Raw genomic sequence first — 25,513 nt, 5'->3', positions numbered from 1 at the left:
AAGCAGTAAATGCGCATTGTACATGATAGACGAGCCGGACATCAAAACTTGCCACCATTACTAGAATAAAGCATGGCATGCACACTAGATTATCGCAAGCAAATTGCGACGTTTCTCACAAAAGTATTGGATCCATACCCACTGCTATTCAGAATCTAGTGGCTCAAAAAGCCTTGTTCTCTTGAAATGTATGGTCCGCCCATACTAAGGGAACCGCAACAGTTGAGTTCAGTTGAGATGCTATAAGCTACAGGTGGGGTTAGCCTTGCAGTTTCTGCCGGCCGTTGCTCCACAGTAACTGCAACAGTTTGGGAACATGACATTTGTTTCCGTTCTGTTGTTTTTGTCAACGGGTGGCGCATATCGTTTCAAGAATCGAAGTCTTTTGGGAAAGAAATAAGCCTTAAAAGCAAATGTTTTCTATTCTAGTATTTCGCACAGATAATAAACCGAAACAAAGTGAAAGGCGCGATTTTTCGCCGCAATCGGCGCAGAATCGCGATGACTCACGACGGCCAATCACGAGGCGCCTAGAACCCGTCGCATATCTCCTTGGGCACCATCGGTGCGTCGTCCGGGCAGTTGAAGGCGTCCGCAAACGCCGGCAAATGCTGCGCTGCTGCGTTGCACACCCACCGCCCCGGAATCCGGCTGGAGCCGTTCCTGCAACAAGTACCGCGATCACTATAGCGCGGCGTGTGCAGATGGCTAAGCAACACGGCTACAGCTGCGTTCGACTTTAGTTCAACGGCTCCCAAGTGGCCCCACTTGCAGTCCCTTTAGCCGATAGTGCCACGATGCATCTTCCAAAAGGTTTTAGGGAGACGAGAGCGCCGGGACCCGCTTGTTACCGCATTTAAAAGGTTACATCCTTTCTGCAAACACCATCCACCCAGCGACAGCCGGAAACACATTGGCCGCTCTGGTGACGCACGCCTGAATACATCAAAACATCGTGGTGTACTCAGAAAGACAGCACTGCAGTTTTCTAAATATACAGGAAAACCAAGACGGGTTTCTTTGAAACCACCCATTTATGCACATACCCCGTCTAACCATATCGTGGAGTGTCTGTGGTACCCGTATGCCCCATCAGCAAAAGCAGGTACGGCCCACGTGCATTTCTGCCCGAAAGCTGTCTTAGGACAGAAAACAAACTAAAAAAGAGTGCAGAATACAAATAGAGCGTTTAAAAGAGCGAATGTTAACCCGCCGCGGTGGCTCAGTGGTAACGGCGCTCGGCTGCTGGCCCGAAAGACACGGGTTTGATCCTGGCCGCGGCGGCCGAATTTCGATGGAGGCGAAATTCTAGAGGCCCGTGTAGTGTGCGATGTCAATGCACGTTAAGGAACCCCAGGTGGTCGAAATTTCCGGCGCCCTCCACTACGACACCTATCATAGATTGAGTCGCTTTGGGACGTTACACACCAATAAACCCATAAACCAAACCGAAAGAGCGAATTTTGTGACCAGAAACCTCGCCTTGGTGTGATTAATCATATGAAACAAGAAAAGAGAGACACCGACCACAAAACAATGTAGACGTTTAGGCGCCCATGCGTAGGCAAGGCCTCATAGGAGCCTGAACTTCGATTTCTTCGCTGTTTAGTTATCGTATTCTGCGCTTACCTTTAACATTTTTACAAGACAGCTTTAGTGAGTTCTGGAAGCTTCCCATCGGGGGCGAGATAAAATTGTTCTGGGAGCAATGTAGAGATTAGTGACGTTTCAGTGTTACCTGAAATGCGCTAAAGAGGGACGTGGATCTATGTGTTCTAGTGTCGGTAAGCTTCGATACAAGTTGTACGAAAAGCGTTTCAATAAAATCTACGAATGTCCGGCCAGAAGAGAGCGCCGCCGTCCCTTCCAGATGGGCCATGACAAAGCATTGTGCATCTTCTCTTCTATACAGACTGTCCAGCGTACTATTCACTCACTTTAATGCTTTCATACCAGCAAGCCTCCCTGCTTACACTCATGCACATGCAAACTACGGATCGTTAAGCAAGGATAAGCTTGGCTCTGCCTGGTTCGACTGCTATGCAGTACGTGGAGCTAAAAAACTTTCAGCTTCGTCGTCAGCGAATGCAGTTACCATCTAGGCCATCCTCGTAAATTTGGCCCGCGAGGTTCCTGTGTAAAGAATTTCTTCAGCGTGGGTTTAGAAGTCTTGGCATGGTTGGGTACAACGTACAGCTAAAGCTCATGAGCTGTCAAAATTTTACGTGTAGATAGCACGCAGACGCAGTTTTTTTTTAATAATCAGCAGGTACCTTGTTCTCTGTGAGCATGGCAAGAAATTTTCCGTCAAGTTTTCTGTGCAAGGCCTGCCTGTTTATAAACTTGTTCAGATTCTACTAACATGGCTGTCTAGCATGGAAAGCGTGTGGACACAGTTTTGATATTTTTGCGAGCAAAATCAACAAACCTTTTACTGTGACTATAGCAACGTTCGATGTAAATCCTTCATGCACAACCCAAGCTTTTTCCATTTGCAGCCACACAGATTTGAGTCAGAGTAGCATTATCTGCTACACAGTGCGGCCATTTAACCGCACTTTTTCTAGACAAACTTTTACACCGGACAGTTTTGGCTTATTGAGTCAATGTCGGGCTCCGCGATTTCATGCAGACACAAACAAATCAGCACTCGTAGCCCACGCAGCCTAACCATTCACTAATTCATGAGGAATAACCGACTCCTCAAGATCCTAAATCACCAGTTTTCGACACGCAATGGTTATCACACAACCCTGCATCCTGTCACAGTCGCTGCAAGTGTGGATGCAAGCAGGTTCGAACAGCAGAGCATAGATCTTCACATGATGTAGCTCATAGAGAAGGCGGATAGGCTGTTCTAGCACTTAAATATCATCTTACACTTTGTTTAAGGACCCAACGTTCACACGTACACGGCTCGTTCGCAAAATCCCCGGCAGAACCGCACAAAGAAGCGCTGAGTCATAGACAGCGGGCCCTGCTGAGACCCTGATGGAGCGTCAGCGCGCCCTCCTACTGAGTCGGCGGTGGGTCGGTTCAGCAGCGCCACCTCGAATGCGGTCTGCAGACCGAGCACGGCGCTGCCCAGCTGGTCCCAAACGTCCGCGTCCGAGTACGCCAGGCCGCCCGCGTTGCCGGATAGGTACACCTGTTCACGTTGACACGTCGAGTAGGTCATGCTGATAAGACCTTTTAAACTGTACGCTAGTAATGTCAAGGGAAACTAACAACTTGTGACACGCAACTTTCAATCAACTTCTACTACTGCTGACTCGCTTGGATTGTGCAGTTTGGTGTGTGTAAGGCAAGTACTCCGTGTGAATAGGGCTCTCTATTTCGAAACCGCGTGTACTTCTGCGGAACGTGTGCAGAAGGCAGCATTCCTTGCACATTTACCCCTGCTTTCTGAATTGGGTGGAAATTCCGTATATCAAAAGGACTGCTCTAGCCAGTCCTCCTTGTGCATTTACGAATTCTACCTAATGGACAGTTACGAGCTCTTAGTACCATGAAAACTGCTTACAGTATGACTGCTGAACACCCCTGTACCCTTATGTAATGTCCCTAACGGAATCTTTAAGGGCTAATAAATGATGATGATGATGAAAACACCAAAACTTCTCTGCAGCTCTCTGAGAAAGGCACCATGCAACGCATGCTTATCTGCTCAAGATCAGTCCGGAATTATGGGTGTCGTGTGGTTCAGCAGAACTGGCGGAACAGCGGCTGCGATGGAACAATCAATGTCGGATTAATCCTCGTCACTGACTCAGTCAGTGAGCCCAAGCCCGTATACTGGTTTTACGCCTGGAAAGAAGCGGGAAGGCTCCTCAGGCAACCGTGCGTAAAGTATTCGTTTGCAAAGCTGAAAAACTTGTTCAAGTGTTGGTTGGCTATGGCTTAGATAGCGTTCTAACGGGCATTCAGTAATCAGATAGTCATAGTGCCCCGACTCTATAACCTAGATAGTGAACCAGCGTTGCGCATTGTGCACAGCTTACAAAGCTAGGTCACACTGGCATGTATAGCATACCTGTCGCAGGCAGAGCACGTATTGCCACATCTGCTGGCGAGTCTTGTCAGTCCACCAGTCCCGTGCGCTTCCCGTATCGTCTACGCGGCTGCCTCGCTCACCCAGGGCCTGCATAGACTTCTAGTAATTAGGAGACACTTCGGGTCCGTTGGACAGATTCGAGTACTTTTGTCAGAATATAACCGCATTTTAAGGCGGAAGCCTTTAATGCCTCATCGTTGTCGACAGAATGTTGTCAGCAGAGGTGTCACGCTTTTCGGTTGGTCGAAATGGTTATGGCGTCAGAGTGCGCGGATTGGGTTCGTAGTAATGAGGTCACCCACGGATGCCTGACGCCACCTTTTGGAGCAGGCGACAACTAAAAATTACGTCCGCTCCGACAGGGGGCGTAAGACCGTGGGTGACCACCTTAATACCGCAGTAATGGGGCCACCCAGTAGGGTGCCTCGATGCCAGCACCGCCGAGCACCCTAGCCACCCAGGGATGCCTGACGCCACCTTTTGGAGCAGACGACAACTAAAAATAGTTGTCGTCCGCTCCGACAGGGGGCGTAAGGCGTCCGTGGGTGACCACATCACATACCTCATTACTGCGAACAGAGCAATGGATACAACCGAGCTCATCCAAGCAGAGAGAGAGTCGTGCTAAAGACGCAGTCAAAGTCGGCAGTCTAAGTGTGTAGTTGTAATGTGCAGTCAAAGGGTGTAGTCAAATAAAGCACTAGTACAGCACAAACAGTCTCGCAGTCAATGCCAAACAGTGCGCCAGAAAAGGCTTTCGCCTTACAACACTTTAGAGAGCCAAAGTGCCCCCTGAATTTTCAGCGGCTACATCGTTCTACTTGCATTCTGTCATGATCCATAAGACTGTTTGCACGTCCTTATCTATTTACGAATGATCGCATACAATTACCTCTTGTAACCTAGCCTCCTAAATTTTTAATTCCGTTACAAGAGTCACAAAAAGAGTGGAGAACTGGGCCCGTGGTTACGTGGTCACACGCAGTAAATCCAACGGAAGAGATGGAAACGTGGCGGAAAACAGAAGACGCTGGACTTTCAATTGGCTGGATTTCGGAAAAAGTTATGTATATCCATCAGTGCTGATTCTACACAGAACCACATATTTATTTATTTATTTATTCAATAAACCCCTAAAGGCCCTCAATCGAGGGTATTACATAGGGGGGAGCAATGACACACAACGCAAAATAATATTGAGCAAGCGCCAATGTGCAATACATAAGAACAGAAAGCACATGTAGAAAACAAAAGAAATAAACAAAAACCTGTAGTATACATTGTAATTTACACGAAAAAAAGAACAGATAGTGTTTTAGAGGTATAACAACCGCAGGAACAAAACAAAATAACAAAAAAGCTGAATGCAGCATGTGGTACAATCAATTAGTGAAGCTAAACAGACATTTGGGTAAGAAGGTCCTGAAACTTATTAAGATCCCGTTCAGAAGCGATGTGTGATGGAAGATTATTCCAGTCGACTATAGTACGTGGTATGAAAGAGTTAGCAAACTAAGAATGCCGCAGTTCGCACGAAAAAGATGAAAACATGCCCTGCAAGTTGTGGAAACCCCTAGTCGTCGACAACCGGCTAAAATATTTCAGGAGAGCCACAAAGATTAAGGGAAGTTATCCCCTCAAACTGTTTTCGCTGCAAAGCCTGAAATTTTACTCGGGCTGCCGGCTGCATCATGTTCAGTGCGGACGGGGCGTCGCACTGCCACTCTTTTCCACTACTTGTCGTCATTATTGATTACAAACCGTTGAGCACTAATGAAGCTCGGGCGTACCTGGAGCATCTGTTGGGATGCCATAGCTCCGAGGGTCGCCAAGTCCAGGAAAGGGAGGCCCGAGGCAAACGGAGCCCTCAGCTGTGCGGCTGGCACGCACAGCTCGTTGTCCCGGGTAAGGCGAACGCGGGGGCTCTGTTGCCGAGTCAGCAGCCACGCACGCTCCGGGGAACGACGCACCCGCTGGAGGAACGCCAGCGCTGTCAGGGTGTGTACTAGGAAGCCGCCTCCCGCGCCCCGGGTCAGGCCCGGCAGATCTCGTGGTCGATACCCGCCTGCGCTCTGCACAGTAATGACACAGTATGGATGTTGCAGGCAGAAGAAACAGGGCGTTGTTCCTAGGAACAACACTTCGTGGACACGTGTTCTGTAAATTTATTTGTGTGCGGAGCTCATTCTTGGAAGTGAGGAACGGGGATACAGACTGTAGTGTTCCTGCATGTGTCAGAGAGCCTTTAATAGACTGTGTATACAAATATATTTGCTCCTCTCTGGCAACAAATAAGTACCTCTCCACTTCCGCAACGAACCACCTTCCTCGGAGTGTCCAACAAATACATTCGCTTTAATTACGTTCCAGATTTTTGCAAAGCCAAGTATGAGGATGCAACTTTTTTGAGTGCTGCATTTCTTTCTCAAAACGCGAAGAGGCGCGCCACATACCTTGTTGTTTCCAGTTTTCCTCCGTCACTCTGCCCAGAGTCTCAAACCATTGTTTCTTGCTGGAAGTTTTATCCTTTAATTAACTTTATAATTTTTGTCGCTTCTATTCCACTCTTTACACCACCTCTGATGTTGACTCAGCTGATAACCCGCCTCAAGACTAATTACTCTTGTACATCTTCAAATAAATTTCAGTTTTTAGTCAGCGCCTGTGTCGTTTGTCTCTACTTCATCCTGTAATTGCAATATCTCTGTTCCCTTTTTGTCATGTTACACCAACTAGCCCGCAACAGAACCCTCGTGAGGGATAGATAGCTACACGGATGACGTGGCGAAAAGTAGGAATGGGAAAAGTGCTCTTTTAAAGCTGCCTCCACAGAGTCTCGAGATACCGAGAGGTTTTCTGGTGTGCAGAGAGACATATAAGATGACCGAGGAGGAAATGGTGACAAACGTCATGGAAGAAAAGGGGGCGGTCCCACGCAGTAAGCGGGACCACGTGGCTGGAGGCGGAGTCCATGGCCGTCACCCGGACGATGAAACTTCGGGTGCAGGCGTGAGCCCCTCGTTACCAGCTAGGCCCACGTGTGCGGGGGTTCAAATAAGGGTGATAGAGTGGATTGGATGATGTTTGAGGAGGATGGCCAGAGCTGGTCGGGATATACGACCCGCGCCGAAGTTTTCTCTAACTGAGTCAGTGACAGTGGTGGTATTTTTCATGGTGGTCAGAGCAAGAGCGACAGCTGCCTCCCCGAAGAAGTGTGGATGGTGGCAGCCATTATAGGGCGGCATTTGTAATAAACAGCTGAAAGGGCATACGAGAGGCTGGAGGGGTATTTAGCCTCGTCCACATAGAGCGCGTCCGTGGCGTTGGACAGACGTTTTTGAAGGGCTTTCACCTGCTTTTGACGTCGTTAAGGATGGTGGACAGGGTGTGTTTTCTTGGGGAAAGGGGTGATATGTAGGTTTTGATGAGTGTGACAGGGAAGTGTGCTTGGACTGAGTAATCAAAGTATAGTTGGTGGCTAGGGATTGAAGTACATGCCGACGAGTGGTCGTACAGGAAAGACGAGCATGCAGGTAGGTGTGATGAGCGTCTACCATCTCAGGTAGGGCATTGAGGATGCCAGTGTAAAGAAGAAGTTTGGTAGAGTCACTAGCGTCCATTGGAGGCAAGAGCATATTTATAGACACGACGGAGGAGACCTTGCACGGCGTCGACTGCAGCAAGGGCAAAGTGAGGGTAAGATAGTGAGTAAGCAAGTCTGCTTGTAGTAAGGACGCATGCCCGGCCAAAACAAAGGAGTTCCGATTCACGGGCTGCCGTGCTTGCTAGACACGAGCCCTAGGAGGTTTGAAGAGTATGTGTGTTCAGTCCTGAATGAAAGTCCTGACCTGAACGAAAAAGCCAAGTACCTGATATTTTAGGACCTGTTGAATGGCGTGATCATTAATGTGAAGAGCGACTGATGGGGAGTGTCGATAACCGATAACTGCGATGTGAGGCAAGGAGCAGCAGTTTATATTTGGTAGGGCAAAGCGGAGGTTCGTGGCGGCAGCATGTTCTACGACCATGTCTGTAGCTGTTTGGAGCATCTTCGATGTGGTTACCACATAATGAAGTCATCGGCGTAGAAGAAGAAACCCATGGCCCCGTCCGCCTGCCTCACTACAAAACATACCAGGATCCAGAAGACGATACTTGTAATACAGCCCTTTCTTTGAAAAATCGCTTCACTCTCACTTATCCTAATTTTGCCGGCGTCACCATAGCGCACGACTTGCTTGCAATTTTCCCCGCAAAATTCTGCTCTCCCCTGCTTCATATCCTTAATGTATATAGCCGCCCTCAATGCCGTCACTATCATCAAAATTCTCTTTTCACACGTGCCCTTTTTTCTAGCACGGGGACACAGGGTCAGATCTCAGCCCTGGAGGCCACAAATGCAAAAGGAGTCTGTGTGTTGCGCGATGTAAGCGGAAGTTGAAGAACTCGAAGTAGACGAAATTATTCCGGAGTCCTCTGCTACGACACCTCATTCTCTACGTCTTTCACTCCCCTCTTCCTGCCTTCTCTCAACAAAACAAAACGGTTTTGAGGAAACGGAAACACGCACCACAAACGCGCCGTGAGGGGAGGGTGGACGGCGGGAGTGAAAGAGTAAAGAGAAAGAGGTGCCCTACTGGAGCGCTCCGAATAATTTCGACCATCCCAGGATCGTTAACGTCCACTGACACCGCACAATACACAGGCGCCTTTTTGCGTTTCGCCTCCATCGAAACAGTGGACTCCGCAGCCGGGTTCGAACTCGGGTACTCAGGCTCCACAGCCGATCATCCTAACCGCTGAACCACTGCGGCTGGTTCCCTTCCCTCAAGGCGCAGTTGAGGTGCGTTGACCAAAATTTAGACAGTTACCACGCCTTTCCTTTCCTCATAACCAGACAATAGCCCCGTAAGGGCCGCAATGTGTGGTCTTCAAAGAGGCGGTTCGCGATCAATACTCCTTGCCTGATCCTTGGGGAAGACGGCTCGCACAGCGGCCAGCTTCCGATCAGCCGTGGTGCGGCTCTCCCCATCCAGAACGTGGGAAGCCCGTACTCGCGAGCGAATCTTTAGCTTGAGCTCGTGCACGAGCGCTTCGGCGCGCGGCGTGAACCGCTGGTCGGCGATGGCCTCCGAGTAGAGTACACTCCACACGGGTGCCAGCACGCGTCGGCTCAGGGACAGGCAGCGCTGGTGGTCGGAGCTGGCCGTGCGGCCGGCGTCGCCACTCGGCCCTTTGCCGATCACTGCAAGAGGGCAAAGATATGGACATCGAAAAGAAGCTACATCGTATTTCCGGTTCCATAGCTCTTATCTTACCAATTTATTTTGTGTGGCAAAAAACGCAGTAGGCTGTTCGCTCCTCGTGCTTCGAGTACGCTTCTAGATTATGATTATGACGTGACCCTACCCATGCTGCATGCGATAGAGAGAGAAAAGCAGCTGGAGGGAACGCGCTTAGTTTCGCCATTGGTCAATAATTTTAACATAGTTTGACGACGGCCGCTGGCTGGCGCTTGCTTGGTGTCTAAACTCGGCTTGCGCGTATAGTGCAAGAAGCGAGCTGAATTCACGCCCGCACCTCGCGTGACGTGCAGCCGCAGCACCACGGCGAGCGACTGGACGAGCATGAAGGGAGCGGTCATTTCACGGTAGTGCGGCTTCAGCAGCACGCTTAGCACAGAGCGAACAGTGGACACTGCACGCACCAGCACTCCCGGAGGCTCGGGGACTGCTCGGAAAGAGGCGTACTGCGAGGAAGAAACATTGCATAAGCGCTTCAATCACGGCATGCCCAACAATCTGGGAAAGAAATTTTGAAACTCAGAAAATTGCAAGATATTGTCACGGAAATATAGAAGGTAATGGTCCACTCTTTTGATATGTAGCCAAATCTTTCTTTCAAAATATTTCCACCGATCGCATCCCTGCCATAGAAAACCAATGGGGAACGCTTTTGACGATAGCAAGAACGTTAATAGAAAAAAATGCAAGACTGCTGTCGAGTGATCTCCGGATATATTGGTTGTTATAGTGAAACCTTAAATTACATGAAAAAAGGCCTGTTCTGTATAGGGTGTCTGTAGAAGCTTGAGGGGGGAGTTCTAGTGTTGCTTTATATAGTGTATTGCCACCCTCTTCAAGCCCTCCTTAACCTGCACCGGGAGAGACAAATCATCCGCCTGTCCAGCTCACCAGCTGGGCGGTAGGTACTATCCCGGACTCCCTACACACCTATCTCTTTCCCAGACCCACCGCAGTCTCCGATCTGCCCCCCTAACCTCCGCCTCGCACCCATTCCACGCAACATGTCCGCACACACACACGCAGACCGCCGCCAAGCATAGGCATACACTCACAAGCAGCTTTGGACGCTGCGGCGATGGCCTACACAGACGCCTGTCTCACGGAAACTGCGGGCTCCACAGCAGCCTTCTTCCTCCACCCTTGCCTCTCTACAACCAGCAGTCACACAACCGGTCCATACACCTCCCCACATACACCACCCCACTCTCGCCCTAGAAATACATGGGATCGCCGATGCCATCACACACTTTGCCACCCTAACCCCGCCCCCGCATACGTTGTCTATACAGACTCGCAGGCAGCTCTGCGTGCCTCCCACGATAGAGCCCTCCCCTCCCCTTCCCTACCCGATCGGCCTTAGATGCCGCCCTCATAGCTTTAAGCCCACGACCGGTGACCCTTCGGTGGATCCCTGATCACATGGGTATTTGCGGCAATAAGCTGGCTCACCAGCTTGCCTGCGAAACTATACACCGGGCGCCGGGGATCCCATGGACGAGCCCACCGACGAAGCAGGCGGTCAGGGCTTACAAACGCACTGTGGACGAATGCTACAAGCAGCAAAAACTGGACTTAGCGGATTTACCACCGCCACACCCATCCTTATCGATCCGTGAAGCTCGCATTCTTCGCCGAATACAGTTTAATCTCCTACATACACCAGCCAAACTTTGTCTGTACCGGTACACTTCCACACCTCATTGCCCAAACTGTCCACCCACATATGCAGACATAGAACACTGCTTTACATAGTGCCACGCAGCCTTCCAGTCCCCCGCCTATCCTTTCCCACACCCCCACCGTGGCCCATCTGGCTCGCCTCCCTGAATCTAAAACTGCAACGTGCCTTCGTCGCCTTGGCCCAGGACCTATTGAACACCTAACAGAAAGGCTGTTTTAATGAAAGTGTCACACCACCCCCACATTATATGAAAAAATTGCGTTCATCAACGGTTCCCCGCTCAAAAATGCTTTTGTCCAGAATTGTTTGGTATGGATTCACAAATGTGTAATCAGATTGTTTTTCCTCCGTTATTGTTACCGCTCGAATGTATGTGCAGCGAATAATCAAGCTTATTAATTTTTTTTAACCCTCTGCAATAAGCCACGTTAACAATTTCAAGCCAGTTATGCTAAATAAACCGAAAAAAAAACGTTTTAATCTACATCGAACGCGTTTTGTGTAAGCGCCGAGGTGACACCGGAAGCTATGTGCATCCGTTCGCGTGCTTTGCGCGCATCAGAGTATTCAAAAGCCGCAAAAAACCTTGAGACGTATAATAAGTTCTTCATGCCTAAATCAGTCAGAATAAGTACAGTTGACGTCGTGGAAACAATGTAGAGTTATGACGTAGAGATGTCAGGACCCTTGAAATGGCATAATTATTCACCAGGGAGGGCTCAATTGTTTTCTGTGCTACCTAAGTATGCTCCTCACAAAAACCTGGAAATCTGAAAGTCTCCTTCGAAAAGGATCATAATTTGTGACTGAAGGGGATAGACATCGATGACGCCGTTAAGTCAGCTGAGCTCAGGACCCGTATTTGTGCCGATTCGAATACACCATGCAATGACACTGAATTTTATTGGCGCAAGGGTAGCTTTGGCCCAAGAGTGCCAAGCCACAAGGCATTTTTTTGTACGCAAGATGGGTGAAATACTATTTTTCCAAGAATTTGACCTCAAGGAAACCGAAACCATACTAGAAAAAAAGCTTATGCTCATTGCATCACCGGCCAGTATCCGGCGGCACAGGCGCTCGTACCCCACACATCCCGCAGGCGAGGCGGATGCTCAAGCCGCTAGGCGACCACTGCGGTGATTCGAATGCACTGAAACACCGAAGGATTAGGTGTGGCAGTACTCTATGAGCTTTCGCGGCAATTTATGAGCAGATTTACTCCTGGCAGAGTGCAGTCGAATGAAATTGACATTCGGCTCAGAAAACTTCTTCCGAAACTGTAATCTCTCAGCTCCGCAAAAGCCATATTAGACGGCCAACTGAAGAAAAAATGCATAGAAATGACGGCAAATATTCCTCGAGCTAAAAACATCCAATAAACAGACCTATCACTATATTAGCAGCCATATACAGCAAAGGAAACAGGCTGACCCTAAAGACTTATTGCTCCCCCCCCCCCCCCCCCAAACGTTAAAATCCAACCGTCGCTTAATGGTGTCTTGGTCTCGGATCGAAATAGTTTTTTCAGCGAAAGCAGACTCTTGACAGAAGTTGATACACGGATGAGAAAGAAAGAAAGCCAGCTGGAACACGATGCACAACTGAAGAAGAATGGATACTAACTGCTACTGGAACTTGCAAGTGAGGTTTATACGGGGCATGACAGCTGCCACTTATGTTCTTCTACAGGTGCCACACACACCCAGAAACAGTGTTAAAAAATGTTTGCCTTCAAAATTGGCTTCTCTTATCCATGGCACCTGCGCGCTAAAATGCATGTTACCGGATGTAAAACTAAGAGCGCAAGGAGGGTTTTCTCTGAAATGACCCGGTGGTTTCCATCTACATGTGTAAGCGCACTAGAACAAAATAATCATACTGCATAGCAAAGGAACCTAATACGTTCAGTCGTACTCTCTAGTAGGGCTGCGTACGTTTCTTCCTTCTGGCCCTGCGTTTTTGTCGCACTTCCTTCTTTCAAATCGCATTCGTAAACGGTTTCCCGCTGAAAAATGCTTCGGTCCAGAATTGTTGGGTACGTGCACTGCGATCATCTGTAATGCAAAGTGCAAAAATCTGAATAATTTTTACTTCTCTTGAAAGAACTATACAAAAAGCTAACAAACTTGAAGAAGCAGTTGTTTCAAATATATTTGTCAAAGTGTTGCCAAATTGTAGGCTTCCAGAGGTGCTGAAGGCCAGCTGAAAGATAATTTCATGCAGACGCTAACTCTAACGGCAAAACAGCCTAAAATTTATGTGCTCGTAGTGCTGCTTTGATAAATAATGGACCATTTTTTGAATTTTGCTCTCAACTGTATGCGCCTCCGTATTTACGCCAAGTTTTGCAGTCCTTGAACGTTCAGAAATCATCATAGCCAAATTTTGGCTATGCTCTGATCTTTTTATCAGTATATCGTCCACCCAATTTCAGTATGCAGCTATCATCTATTTATCAATATATATCTATCTTTTTTCGTTACATTTTTGCGGTGAAAGGACCGTTGTAATGAAATCCTGGAAGGTCATAATTTTTTATCCGACTTTTTTATTGCTTGACCATTCCAACTAGGGTCAAAACTGATTGCATCCAAAAATTATATACGCGTTCTTTTTGAACATTTCCGACACGCGTGGTTCTATAGATACAAGCACGCGCTGGCGACCGGGTGTCTTGTACCGAACACCAAGAGAGGAATAACGTTGTCGGTGGCGGCTAAGACTGAAGTGAGATTACAAACTAAGAAAACTTCCTGGGGGTGACATGGCCGCGGCTGGCGCAATATAGCAATAGCGAAATGCTATGAAGGAAACACGGCATGCAATGAACTCGGCTAATGGGGATGTTGATGATGATGATATGTGTACCGTAGTAGCGGCATTGATCCAGACGTGCGCGGGCACGGATGGGGCGAGATGCGCGAGGACCTCTGGCGAGCGCAGCGCACCCCTCTCAGAAGAAGCCCGAGACGACGTCGAGAGCATATCTCGAAGCACGTCCGCCATGCCAGTCATGTCTTCATCGGCAAGCCGAGTCCGCATGTAGATTGCGCACCAGGATAGCATCAGTGTCGTCGCATTACCTGGAAGGCGGTCGCCTGGCAGGGGTGCTTTTGATGGCTCCACCTGAAAGAGGGCGCGAGTGCAGCATCCGCGAATTTGAAAGTCTGCAGGTCCGAAGACATTGTGCAATTTTAGCCAATGGTAACCAGGCAACGGGGATTGCTTCTAATCCGTACAGTGCAGCCATCACAGCACCGCCACTGGCCAAATGTTCGTAAAAGATTAGAACAAGAGTTCTCCTTATCACACACTGAATTGAAGCTTGAGGGGTGCCATAAGTACTCCACCGCACGGCTAAGAAGTAAGCCTTGCTGCATGATTACTTTTCGCAATGACAGTATGGCGGCGGAGCATCAACACGTGCTGCAGCCTTTAACGTAATGCGAAATGTGCAGCATTTTTAAGTGATTGCCGTGGAAAGCCCACCCCAAGAATCTGGCTTCAGAATACGCGGTCGTTTTTATCACCACAATAATTAACACATTTTTGCCGAAGGCTGCTGGCATTGTTGAAGAAGAGCGGCTCTGGTGGCTAAATTTCGTTGGAGGCGAAAGGCAAAATGAGGAATCAGTGCTAGTTAGATATCCTCATGGCTGGAATCATTCCGGAACCCTCCACTATGGTGCTTTTTTCTCTTTTCCTTCGTCCACTCCCTCCTTCGTCCCCTCAACCACAGCACATTTCAGGTGTCCACCTGGAAATGTGACAATTATTCCGTCTTTCCTTTGCTCAAAAATAATTTCCAATTTGTTTGTTTTTCAACGGCCAGAAAGGAGCAGCGGTAAACGTGGTGCGGGAAATAGGAACACTGTTCGATGAACCATGGCCGGACTGGAGCGGCGGCCTCCTCACCTCCTGTCCGGCCGTAAATGAATGAAGCTTGCTATCCTCATGAAAGTGCGCTATAAGGGTACGCAGCGGGCTGCATTCAGACTTTGATCCCTGTCACATAGTTTTACGAGCCACTCCACTACAAGCGCACACGCGGAACAGCCTCGGTCAAATCAGCCGCTTGAGGCCCTGCATTTGGCGTCCACGCTTGGCATATAGGCGGGGCCTGCGTACCACCAACTGCGTCCTGTTGCCACCCACCGTCCTGAGGCGTACGCGTAGCACGGGTGCCAGGCCGTAGCGCAGCGACAGCAGAAGCAGCAGCCTCACCACACCCTCGTCCGAAGGATCCGGCTCCAAGAGCTCCCACGACGAGTTCAGCGCCACAAGCAAGCGCAGAACTTCTGTGCGAAGATCCTGCAAAGTGTCCGGTTGGTCTGACTTGTTTGCCTTTTGAGTTCATTTTTTTTTTAATTGCGACTATTGATAAATGCTTCAAACTGAACAACTAGCGCGTCAGTGGCCTTGTCATATAGTACGCTCTGGGGCTTACAGACATGATTATGTTTGAACGAGCAGCCTTCGGAAAAGGCTATTCAAATTCGGTGTATATTGAACCCCTCGTTTTTCAGTTGCATTCTTTGGAAATTTCGGATGTGAAAATGCAGAGCTGTTTTTTTTATTGAAAATTAGGCAGAAACCAAAATTTTCTGCTAGATGTGTACGATTCGTGCATTTTTGGGCTGTTTTCTCGAAATAGAAACGTCCGTTACTACTAGTTATCTTGGGGCATAAAAATGGTACATTTTCACCCATACGCTATGTATATAGGAAACACGAAGGCACTCCCTACAAGTTTCCATGTTTGATATTTTTTTCTCCTCATAGGTTCCAAATACTCTCTTCGCGCAAATTATCATTCACATCCATGCCGTTTGTGCGTTGATGCCAGATCTACCGTGCCTTCGCATGGTTTTAAACTTCGAAGTAGGTTGCCTTTAGGATGAATTAAAGCTTTAGAACAGCGTTGGCTATAACATAGGGTCACGCCTTATACGGGAATGGTGCAAGTAAGCTATCTGGTGAATGTCCATTTTGGAAGGGTGGTTACTAACAGGACACGTTAATACTTGCCCCGGGTCGACGCTACTGCAGAGAACACTACGCGACGTTTACTGTGACTGCCCATTCATTTTGGAACACCTTCCCAGCTGGGTATACCATAGCCTCTTTTTTCTGTCGGAGCCTTTAGCCGTTCTTTGTAGCACTATATTTTCAGAAACGTCGTTTTATGCTTGCAAATTGAATACAACAAAAATTTTGATTAACTCGTAGTGCCCAAATCATTTAAGTCAGGCGGACAAAAGAGGCTAAGGAGAGAGCAAAAACTCGCTCTGGGGATACTCAGCGAACTGGAAGCAAACGACACGATAAATCTGCGATGTATGCTTCATGACTGCGGCCACAGTGTGCACGCCTCACGAAGGCAGTCGCATACACTTCAAAATTGTGGGATACTGTCATCGATATCTCAGCAAGTCAGCCGAACTACACAAGAAGATGACGTTGCCACGAAGTTCGGGTGCATTTTAGGACATTTTAAAGCGAGAGCTTTAAGGCTCCCATCCAGCGGAGTACCCGGCGGCGCAGTCATGTCCGTGCCGTCACGCGGAAAAGGTGGACTTCAAAAGCTATTTAAACACCGTAGAAATAAAGATTATAAGGTCGCAGAATGCCTCAAACTTCGTTATGACTCGTAAGAATGCAACGTAAACTAACTGCACTGAAAAGAAAATTCAGGTTAGATGGGAATCGAGCCCGTGCCACTTGGATCCCGAATCAGACACGTTACTCCTTGGCAAAACAGAGGCTTTCTGTGTCTTGTCCGAGAGTCTCCGTATCAGCAATTTTATATACAAAGAGAACCCCAGGTCACCGAACGGAGCCATTAACGCTACCCCGTCACACCCATAAAGCGGAGATCAAGTGTCCCCCAAAAATTTTTCTCGCAATTCCTGTGGAAGTCACAATTGTAAAACAGGTTCGACGAACGTTCGGCTCGCCTTCTCAGATCTTTGGATAAGGCTCAGGCAACCGTTGTGGTACTGCCGGACCGCCTCGACTGCGTACTCCGGTGCCAGACCAGCCGTGGTGCGTCTAGTCGCGCCCACGGGATAAGAGGCCAGAGCTGCTTGCTCCACAAGCCGCTCCCAGGAGCGGGCCACGTCCTCGCCAAAGGTGCGCGCGCCGTGCGGCGAGCTCCAGTTGTGGCACACGTACTCGTACAAGTCCCGGCATGGATCCAGCTTGCTACCAGGTGACGCACGGCCCTCCATCACACCGTCGTGCGGACCAGACGCCAGTAGGGGGCCACGAGAGGGACCCAGCTACGATGAAGGGCAAATGTACCGGTACGGACTGTAGACCATCAGCAACAATCCAAATACGTCCGCTATAGGACAGAGGCCTCTTCCATTTATCTACACTTACCCCTGTTCAATAGTAAGTTCCATGTTTGGGTGTATAAACACGATCAGCCTCTACAAGAATAAGGAGTAGGCCTAAGCGGTCGTTAGAAAGAGCATTATGAAAACTACGATATATATCAGGTACCGACCAAAGTTTCTCCTCCACTCTGTTTGAGTGGATTCAAGATGCCCGCGAGACAAGATTAAAGGTTTTGATGCGGTCCTTCTTGTGGCAGCTACCCAAAGCGGGCGGAAACGGGCCCAAGCACAGGCCATTGTGTACACACCTGATATCCGCCGTGTACGGAACACCAGAGCAGGAAGCCACTGATAATTAGGACCACACCAATGAGGACGAGCCAGAAGCGCCTGGGAGACACGATCTTCAGGGTAGGGCGTTGTCGGTCGCCGGCGAAGGGTCGTGATTGCGGAGCAGCGGGAAACATCACAGCCGCTACCGTCTTCTTCGCCTTTCCTACTGGCACGCGCCTTGGTGGAACAACACTGGAGAATAAAAAAAAGTGGGGCCGGTTGGACGGCCGGCTGGTCGAGGGTATTTCTTATATAACTTTTTATTCTGTCAGTTAGTAGCTTTATTGAAATAATCAAAATAGTAATACAAAGAAGAGAACGATTGGCGTCCAGCGCGAAAACTGCGGCATGCTTTGGACGGCTGATCTACGGCCGAAGGAAATTGAGGGGACAGGGCACAGGGATTGGCGAGAATAAAACTAGTCAGGAAGTGACAGAAGAATTGAAAGTAGAAACTAATTTCAACAAGTATCCACCGTCACACAAATCACACTAGCAAGAGCAAAGAGAAAAAACTCCGAGGATAAGAGCGTCCTATCACAGGCTTGTGCAGTTGTGCACACGAGTTAACAGAGTAAAAACATCTTCGAAGAAGCGCTTTCATTGGAGAAGAGCGAGAAGTGTGAGAAAAAGTGTGAGGCGTCTTTTTTTATTTCGCCTTTTTTATTTCTCGGCGAGACATGTCGAATGCGCTGCACAGGACGTAAAAGAGAACAAGCTCAATGCGCCTTCACTTAGAGCCCCTGTTGCGGACCGTGTGACCAGTGCCGCGGTGTTACGATAAAGAGGGCGTCATCATCATCATCATCAAAGAGGAGGTTACCTAAGCGCGCGTTACTGACCGCGACCACATTTATCGCAGCTACATCGACGTAAAGGTTGACAGAGCGGCGGCGGCTGAATAAAAAAGGCTACTCTAAGGCTACCTCACCTAAAAAAGCTCGGTCGGACCATTTTCATGGCGTTACACAACTTTCATATTGACATCTAAGCGTTAAAACTCATGCATGAAAAGTTGATGTCAACTAATTGTTAAACTAGGTGGAACGAAAAAAATACTACCGGCTACTTAACATAACTCTTAAGACAATCACTTGATTTAAGTTGCGAAGAACGCTAAGGTTTGCTCGTTTTTTTATTCTTGATCTGTTTCAGCTGGGACTACCTCTGTTCAATTGGGAGCTTTGGTTTCGGTTTTTGCTTCATTGGAATATGTTCTTGTATACGAGTATGTGCTATCGGTTATTAGATGTTTTGTGTCCCGTGACTTCTTCATGCATATGTATGTACACACACCCTTGTCCTTTGAATAAAACCTTCTTTGGTCACGTCACTACGAATCCTCTGCCTACTTCATAGGCCACAAAGGCCGACCTTATAGTCACTCTTCCTCACTTGAGCATCGTTCATTACAAAGTCATCATCACTGTGATCAAGCGCAATCCTTGCTCTCGTGCAAGCTCGAGGAACTACGACACAGAAGAAGATCGAAGCCGCGACCCGTAAGAAGTAGGAAGATTTTTGGCCCTACTGTTGCAGTTCCTCAGCAGAGTAAGTGCTCATTCTAGCTTCCTTTCGAGATTTGCGATTCTGAACATGGACTACACACGTGTGCATTCGACGCCTCTATGACTTTCGGAGAAAGTACGAGGTACCTGCCAGTACAAAATCTACCAGCCGCCTTTCGAATACGAAGGACGGTGGTATTCGAAAAACTGGGTTACGACGCACGTTTCCTGGCTGCGCGAACCAACACTGGAAATTCAGAGGGATATGGGCTTTCTGGATCCTGATCCCGGGTACCGGTCGTGCATCGAGAGCAACTGGCCCCGCAGCGGAGCGCTTCGCCTTGCCCGTGTACCCGGGAGCGCTTCTTGCTTTTCAGTCGTCGATCTGGATTTACTGACACCGCGACGAAGTGTGAGCGCCATCGTAGATTCAGACCGATGCTGCGGGTCGCCAAATGGAATTTATCGTTATTGCCTCGTAGTCTCACCACAAACAACGAAATGCTGATGCAAGTGAACGATGAAGGCACGGCGGCAGAAATCGAACCCACTTCTCCAATGACCTCCGGCGTATACCTACTTGTAACTTGCACAAGTCCACTACCGATTGAGCTACATGCATGCTAGGAGGTCAGGTCGCGAACGGGGAGGCGCGTTTTTGCGCTGTGGCAACAAATTTCCTCGAAAGCGCCAAGGTGCACTCTAGACCAGGGGTATGAAACTAATCTCGCCAATACGGCCCTATTGACCAACTTTCGTCTCCCATGACCCAATATCCAGGAAAGTGTGCTGGCAAAGGGGACAGGTCAAGACAGATTTCAAACCGCTTATGACAACTTCGATTATACTTGGAACAGAGTGAAACAATAGCTCACAACCTGGGATAGCATTAACGATAGCGATTACTAGCCTTTTGATACAACACCAAACATGTCTAACCATTATCTTGCAAGCCAAAGTGTCATAACCAAGATGGCTTGCGACCGGCATGAGTAAAGCTCTAAACGTCGATAAAGTAATGCGATAAGCACGGAACGCAAAGATGTTACTGGGAATTTGCTTGCCGAATAAAGGATATGAGGGCCAGCAAGCCACACGGCCCAGTATTGCGGGTTGCTTGTTTTTGAGGAAAGGAAATTGCGCAGTGACGGTCTCGCATCACGGTGGGCGCTTCAATCACGCTGTAAGGGAAGATATTTAGGAAAGAGTGAACGAAGAAAGGAAGAAAGAGGTGCCGTAGTGGAGGACTCCGGAGTAATTTCCATCACCTGGGGATTTTTAACCCGCAGTGACATCACACATCACATGGGCGCCTTTTACGTTTAGCCCTCATCGAAACTAGGCCGTCTCGGCCGTCTTCGCACCCAAATACTCCTGCTCAGCAGCCGAGCGCACTAACTACTGAGCCACCACGGCTCTCTCTACATTCCTCTCTCGCTCTCCACTCTTAACACCTTAACGGAGCAGTTAGGGTGCATACCATTAGTGGGACGCTCACCTACTTCTTACTTTGTTAAGCAAAAGTACTTCCCTCTTCCTTCCTACACTACCGACTTTCGTGCAGTGGCGCTATTTGGTGGTAAATGCTTCGGATATGCACCGACCTGCGAAGAATGAATGTTTTGTCACACCTAGCCGGTCTCTTGAGCCCGTGGCAGTGTCCGCGAGCTCAATGCGGTGATTTCGTGTACCGTGCATTTTACCCAAAGACGCTACAAGATCTTATGCGCCAGTCTAAAAATTTAGCCCCTATTCAATGAAAGTACTAAATCCAGGACCACTTCAGCTTTCCTCTCATCCTGTGTTTATCTCGTTAGTGTAGTACAGACAGTAATTTTTGGTTGCATGTTATCTTCTTTGTAATGATTCGGAAGGCGTTGCTATACATGTACCACCACTTAGTATTCGCCTAAGCCCAATAAATACCTTAAAATTATTTTTTTCTCTCACGCTGGTTCGGTTTCAACAGCCGTGTAATGTCGAAGATAACAATAGGTCACGTGAGGCATGACAAAACTGAACCATAATAGCTGTCCTTCACTCGTTCTCATTCCGGATCATGAGACAGGTTGGCTTTATATTTTTAGTGAACTGAAACGACAAAGCAGCGGTTATATCGAGTTTTTTCACGCTTCGATCGCGTCACCTATACTGATCTTTGCAATCGCAGCCTTTATTCGGCAGTTGAAACCGAAACAGCGTGTGAAAGAAAATGAATACTGAATTACTCTGTGCTCATAGGCGACTACCACCTGGTTATCCAAGTGTACTAATGTATTGCGCATCATTACAAAGCAGAAAACCAGCAACCAAAAATTTGGTGTTTATACTCCTTTACGAGACGTCTTTGGCTGTATCTCTAAGGGAAATTTACTACAATCTGCGTACACCTAAAGCTTGCGGGCGATCGATTGCTGTCCTCAGATAACAGCACCACACACTTTGCTGTCAAGCGCATTTGCAACATATGGAGCTCCACAGAGCTCTATCACAAGGTCCGGTGTCTTCTCAGGACTTTCTCACTGACACAGTGACTTTTGAGCTTCTGGCATACTCGGCAGAAGCCGAAAGCTGCAAGCTTAAAAGGTTCGCGCTTCAAGAGTGTCAGAGTACCTTATTTTGTGGCTTTAAAATTCCTGCGCTATCATTTATTGCAGATGAGCCACTCCTCTGCTGCAAGCGGAACCGAACAAAAGCACAGTTCCAGTCCACCGAAAACTCAAATAGGTTCAGAGGTAGCGGCACCGGGTGGACTGCTACATCGCGAGGATGACGCTACTACATCCGAAACATTCTTGTCACCTCTACCTCAGCTGTCACCCACCATTTATGCGTCACTCCCCGGAAGCCCGACAGTTCCTGGCACAGCGCCATCACCCCAAGACAATACAAGGGCCCCGGATGGAGGTCATGCGCGAAAACCAGCAGTATACGAACAGCACGAAACCGTTCAGCAGTCGCCACAGATAGAATCGCTTCAGACACCAGCCAAACCCAATAACGGCATTTGCGATTCGCTGCCACAGACCCAGCCGTTCGCAAGAAGGGACAGCTGGGACTCGTCCACCAGCCCTGCGAAATGGCCCGTTGCACCAGGCGGCGTCGAGTCACCCGGCGTTGCAGAGTCCACTCCAAGCTCGCGTTCATCTCCCGGCCTGCCCTCAGTGCTTGCGAAGAACTGTCCACCTACCGCGCCCGAATTGCACACGTCCTCAATTCGCTCGTCGTTCACGGGATCCCCAACGCCTAACCGGCGCAGCAGCAAGGTTTCATGGCAGCCGGACAACGTGCTGTCCACGCAAGTGTCCACCAGAGAAGCGTGGGCCACGCACACGATTTGCAGCAAAGAAACCGATCCGCGTTCGGGCTCGGCCGTCGACGGGCAGAGAGGCATGCTACTCGCCTACCTTGGCATGTCGCTTATTGTGCTCGCATTCTGCGTCCTGCTGACCATCGTCTTGATTGTCACAGTGCCTCGGGATGTGCACCAGACCGTCTGCACTTCGACTCCATGCGCGGCTCTCGATGCCCTTCTCGAGGACAGCGTAGACCGGAGGAAAGACGCCTGCAGCGATTTCTACGCCTACGTGTGTAACGGCTGGGCGCATTCCCAGAACGTCTCCGTCTACCGCAGCCACGTGCAGAGGTTCCTTGCGGCGGTCGACCAGATCCTGGGGCGCGTCACGGTTCACGGGCAAGAAGAGCAGAAAGCAGAGCAGGCTGTGGTAGCCGTGTACCAGACGTGCATGACCGTACTTGAGGGCGGGGCTGACGAGCTGCCTGCCTTCCGGGACCATTTGCGGCGAGTCGGTGTCAGTTGGCCGAGTGTCTCGTCCCAGCCAGACCTCGTGCTCACGGCAGTAAGGGTGTACGCCCATTTCGGGATAGCGGCAGTGCTTCGCATCCGAAGATTAATAAAGAGCGCAGCAAGCGATATGCTCGAGGTAGCGCCCGACGGATTCCTAGGTGCGTGGAAGAAAACACGTGACCGGATCCTGATGAACGGAAGCTACAAGCGATTATTCGAGGAAACTAGGAATATTTACTCCGGCAGCAACAGCGGGGGTCCTGCGCTGGAAGTGCTGAGGTACGACCAGTTTGTCGAGATCGAGAAAAACATTCTTAAGAACGTCGCTGCGGAGCAACTATCCGGCAATATTACCTTTCTGCGATCAGTCGACTCTCTCGCCGCGGTAACTAAAAACGTCAACGAAGAAAGCTGGCGTGCTGCGGCCAAGATGTTAAGACTCTCAAATTTAGCGCAAGTTCATGTGGTCGACCTGGATTACGTGAAAAGAGTAGACAAGGTATTTAAGACGGTGGGCGCGCAGCACTTGCATTACTACGCAGGCTGGTGCGTAGTGCAGCTAATGCGACGCTACATGGATAAGGCCCTCGCCAGGAGCTGGTACGACCACGACGACATCACCTCGGCGATGTTCGAGTCAGACAAGCAAAGGTCGCAGGCCGACTGCGTGCAGCTTGTGGAGAGCCTTGTCGGGCCTCTCACCTTTCGGCGCTTTATGTTCTGGAGCGAGGAGAGCAGCCAAGTCAAGCTCTCTTCGATGGTGGCTATCATATCGGAACAGATGAGGAAGAAAGTGAAGCACGCGCAGATTTACGGCGCAGCAGAGCATTACTTCAACACGTCCGATTACGGCATTGACCCCACCGAGGAGACACTGAAGGTCCTGGACGAAGCATTCGGTTCCGAATGGAACCTTTCTAACCCGTCGTCGCTACTCAGCAACTGGATGGACGTCGCCGCGGCCGTAAGCACCATTAATACGACGTTTAGGGACATCATGACCACCACTTACGTTAAGGACTTCGTGGCGAAACGCCAGTACAGCCTCTTCGACGAAAGGAAGGGCGCAGTCTCGCTTCCGCCGATGTACGCGATGCTTCCGGTCTACGACCAACACTTGAGCGACGCGGCCAATTTCGGTGCTCTGGGGACTCTCCTCGCCGTGGCATCGCTTCGCGTTTTCCTCGCTCGACTCCCCTCCGAATCCCCAGCACATGACGAAGCATTGCGGCAGCTGGGCTGCTTCGCCGAAGCAGCCGACATCCGCAGCGACTTGGTGGAGCTTTACCATACCGCCGCTTCAGCTGGAGTCGCCCTGGACGCTCTGCGTCACCTGCCCCAACCGGACCGCCTTCGACTGCAGCTGTTCAACAAGCTGCAGACTTTCTTCGTGCTTATGTGTTACCTGCTTTGCACGCCGCACACATCCGAGAATACCGAGTACGCGCAGATTATATGCAACGAAGCAGTCAAAAACAACGCTGACTTTCCAGCTGCATTTGAATGCCCATCTGGGTCTCCCATGAACTCGGCAAGAAAATGTAGTTTCTTCTGAAGTTGCCACGTTTTACCGAGTCAACGCGCAACACATTAAATAGTGTCCACAATGTTGTACACTAAAGGAAACGAGACCTTAGAGTGATGAGGTGTCTTGAGGGGCGTATATGCATGAGAAAACACCTGTGTGTTGTGTTTGGCTCACAAGAGGTCGCGGCAGAATTTGCAACAAGGGTGTACAGGACGTATGCCGCTGCAGGTGCGCCAAACTCTATTCGACCGAATTCAGCTTTGTGAAAGACTGGTTATAATACATGTACTTGCGAACAGTATGTTGAGATTCTGCAGACACAAGCCGATTTAACAGTTAATTAGGGTGCATATATAGAAACTCTAGCGATTGTGACACAGTTTTGCTACAGTTGTCCAATGAGATTTTGCTTCCATTTAATTTAATAAGCTCAGACAGTCTTTAGACGTTTCTCCTTAATTGTGATGTTTTATATAACCAGGTGGTGACCCTACTCTGTCGTTCTTTGATACATGCAAGCTACAGCGAAACCAACAGCCCGCAACACAGAACATTATATTGCAGACTATGTTGCATAGAAGCTTCTGAATAAAAATTTTTGTAGTTGCGAGTAAGCGCTGTGTCCCCTCTATGTCGTTTGTTAGCGCCTGGATTCATAATGAATGTTTACCAATTAGCTCAGCTTTCCGCCCTGTTGCAACAGACTATAGGTCAGCGTAAAACATCTAATAGAAAATTTAAAAAATTGTTTTATTACTGCCGTCTTATACCAGCGGCGGTTATGCCGGTAGGGCTCGTCATCTCGTGTCTTTGGCGCGTTCCATGTTTTATTTAAAGTTCATGGTGCCGCCGCGGTGGCTCAGCGGTTATGGTGCTCGGCTGCTGACCCAAAAGACGCGGGTTCGATCCCGGCCGCGGCGGCTAGAATTTCTTTGGAGGAGAAATTCTAGAGGC

The 25,513-nt window shown here is 49.2% G+C and overlaps 3 protein-coding genes across 3 annotated transcripts; 1 reads left to right on the top strand and 2 right to left on the bottom strand.

The window, feature by feature from the left end:
• Positions 1-516: 516 nt before the first annotated feature.
• Positions 517-14,083, bottom strand: LOC149339515 (uncharacterized). The gene is made up of 7 exons (XM_089550943.1): positions 13,910-14,083; positions 9,635-9,803; positions 9,019-9,299; positions 5,845-6,126; positions 4,034-4,141; positions 2,907-3,148; positions 517-663 (listed from the first exon to the last, which is right to left on the bottom strand). Exons 1-7 carry the CDS (start codon positions 14,081-14,083, stop codon positions 531-533), a joined length of 1,389 nt encoding a protein of 462 aa, XP_089407069.1. The 3' UTR covers positions 517-530.
• A 1,020-nt stretch (positions 14,084-15,103) lies between these two features.
• Positions 15,104-17,290, bottom strand: LOC149339514 (uncharacterized). Its single transcript, XM_089550941.1, has 2 exons — positions 16,999-17,290; positions 15,104-15,352 (listed from the first exon to the last, which is right to left on the bottom strand). The coding sequence occupies exons 1-2, from the start codon at positions 17,269-17,271 to the stop codon at positions 15,104-15,106; spliced, it is 522 nt and encodes a 173-aa protein (XP_089407067.1). The 5' UTR covers positions 17,272-17,290.
• Positions 17,291-17,751: 461 nt separating this feature from the next.
• LOC149339513 (neprilysin-1-like) lies at positions 17,752-24,586 on the top strand. Its single transcript, XM_089550940.1, has 2 exons — positions 17,752-17,793; positions 22,250-24,586. Exons 1-2 carry the CDS (start codon positions 17,752-17,754, stop codon positions 24,584-24,586), a joined length of 2,379 nt encoding a protein of 792 aa, XP_089407066.1.
• The last annotated feature ends 927 nt before the right edge of the window (positions 24,587-25,513 follow it).

This window comes from Amblyomma mixtum, chromosome 6 (genome assembly GCF_055824585.1).
Source record: "Amblyomma mixtum isolate Tamu chromosome 6, ASM5582458v1, whole genome shotgun sequence".
NCBI lineage: Eukaryota > Metazoa > Arthropoda > Arachnida > Ixodida > Ixodidae > Amblyomma > Amblyomma mixtum.
Note: the sequence above shows the minus strand (reverse complement) of the source record. Positions and strands in the feature narration are given on the sequence as shown.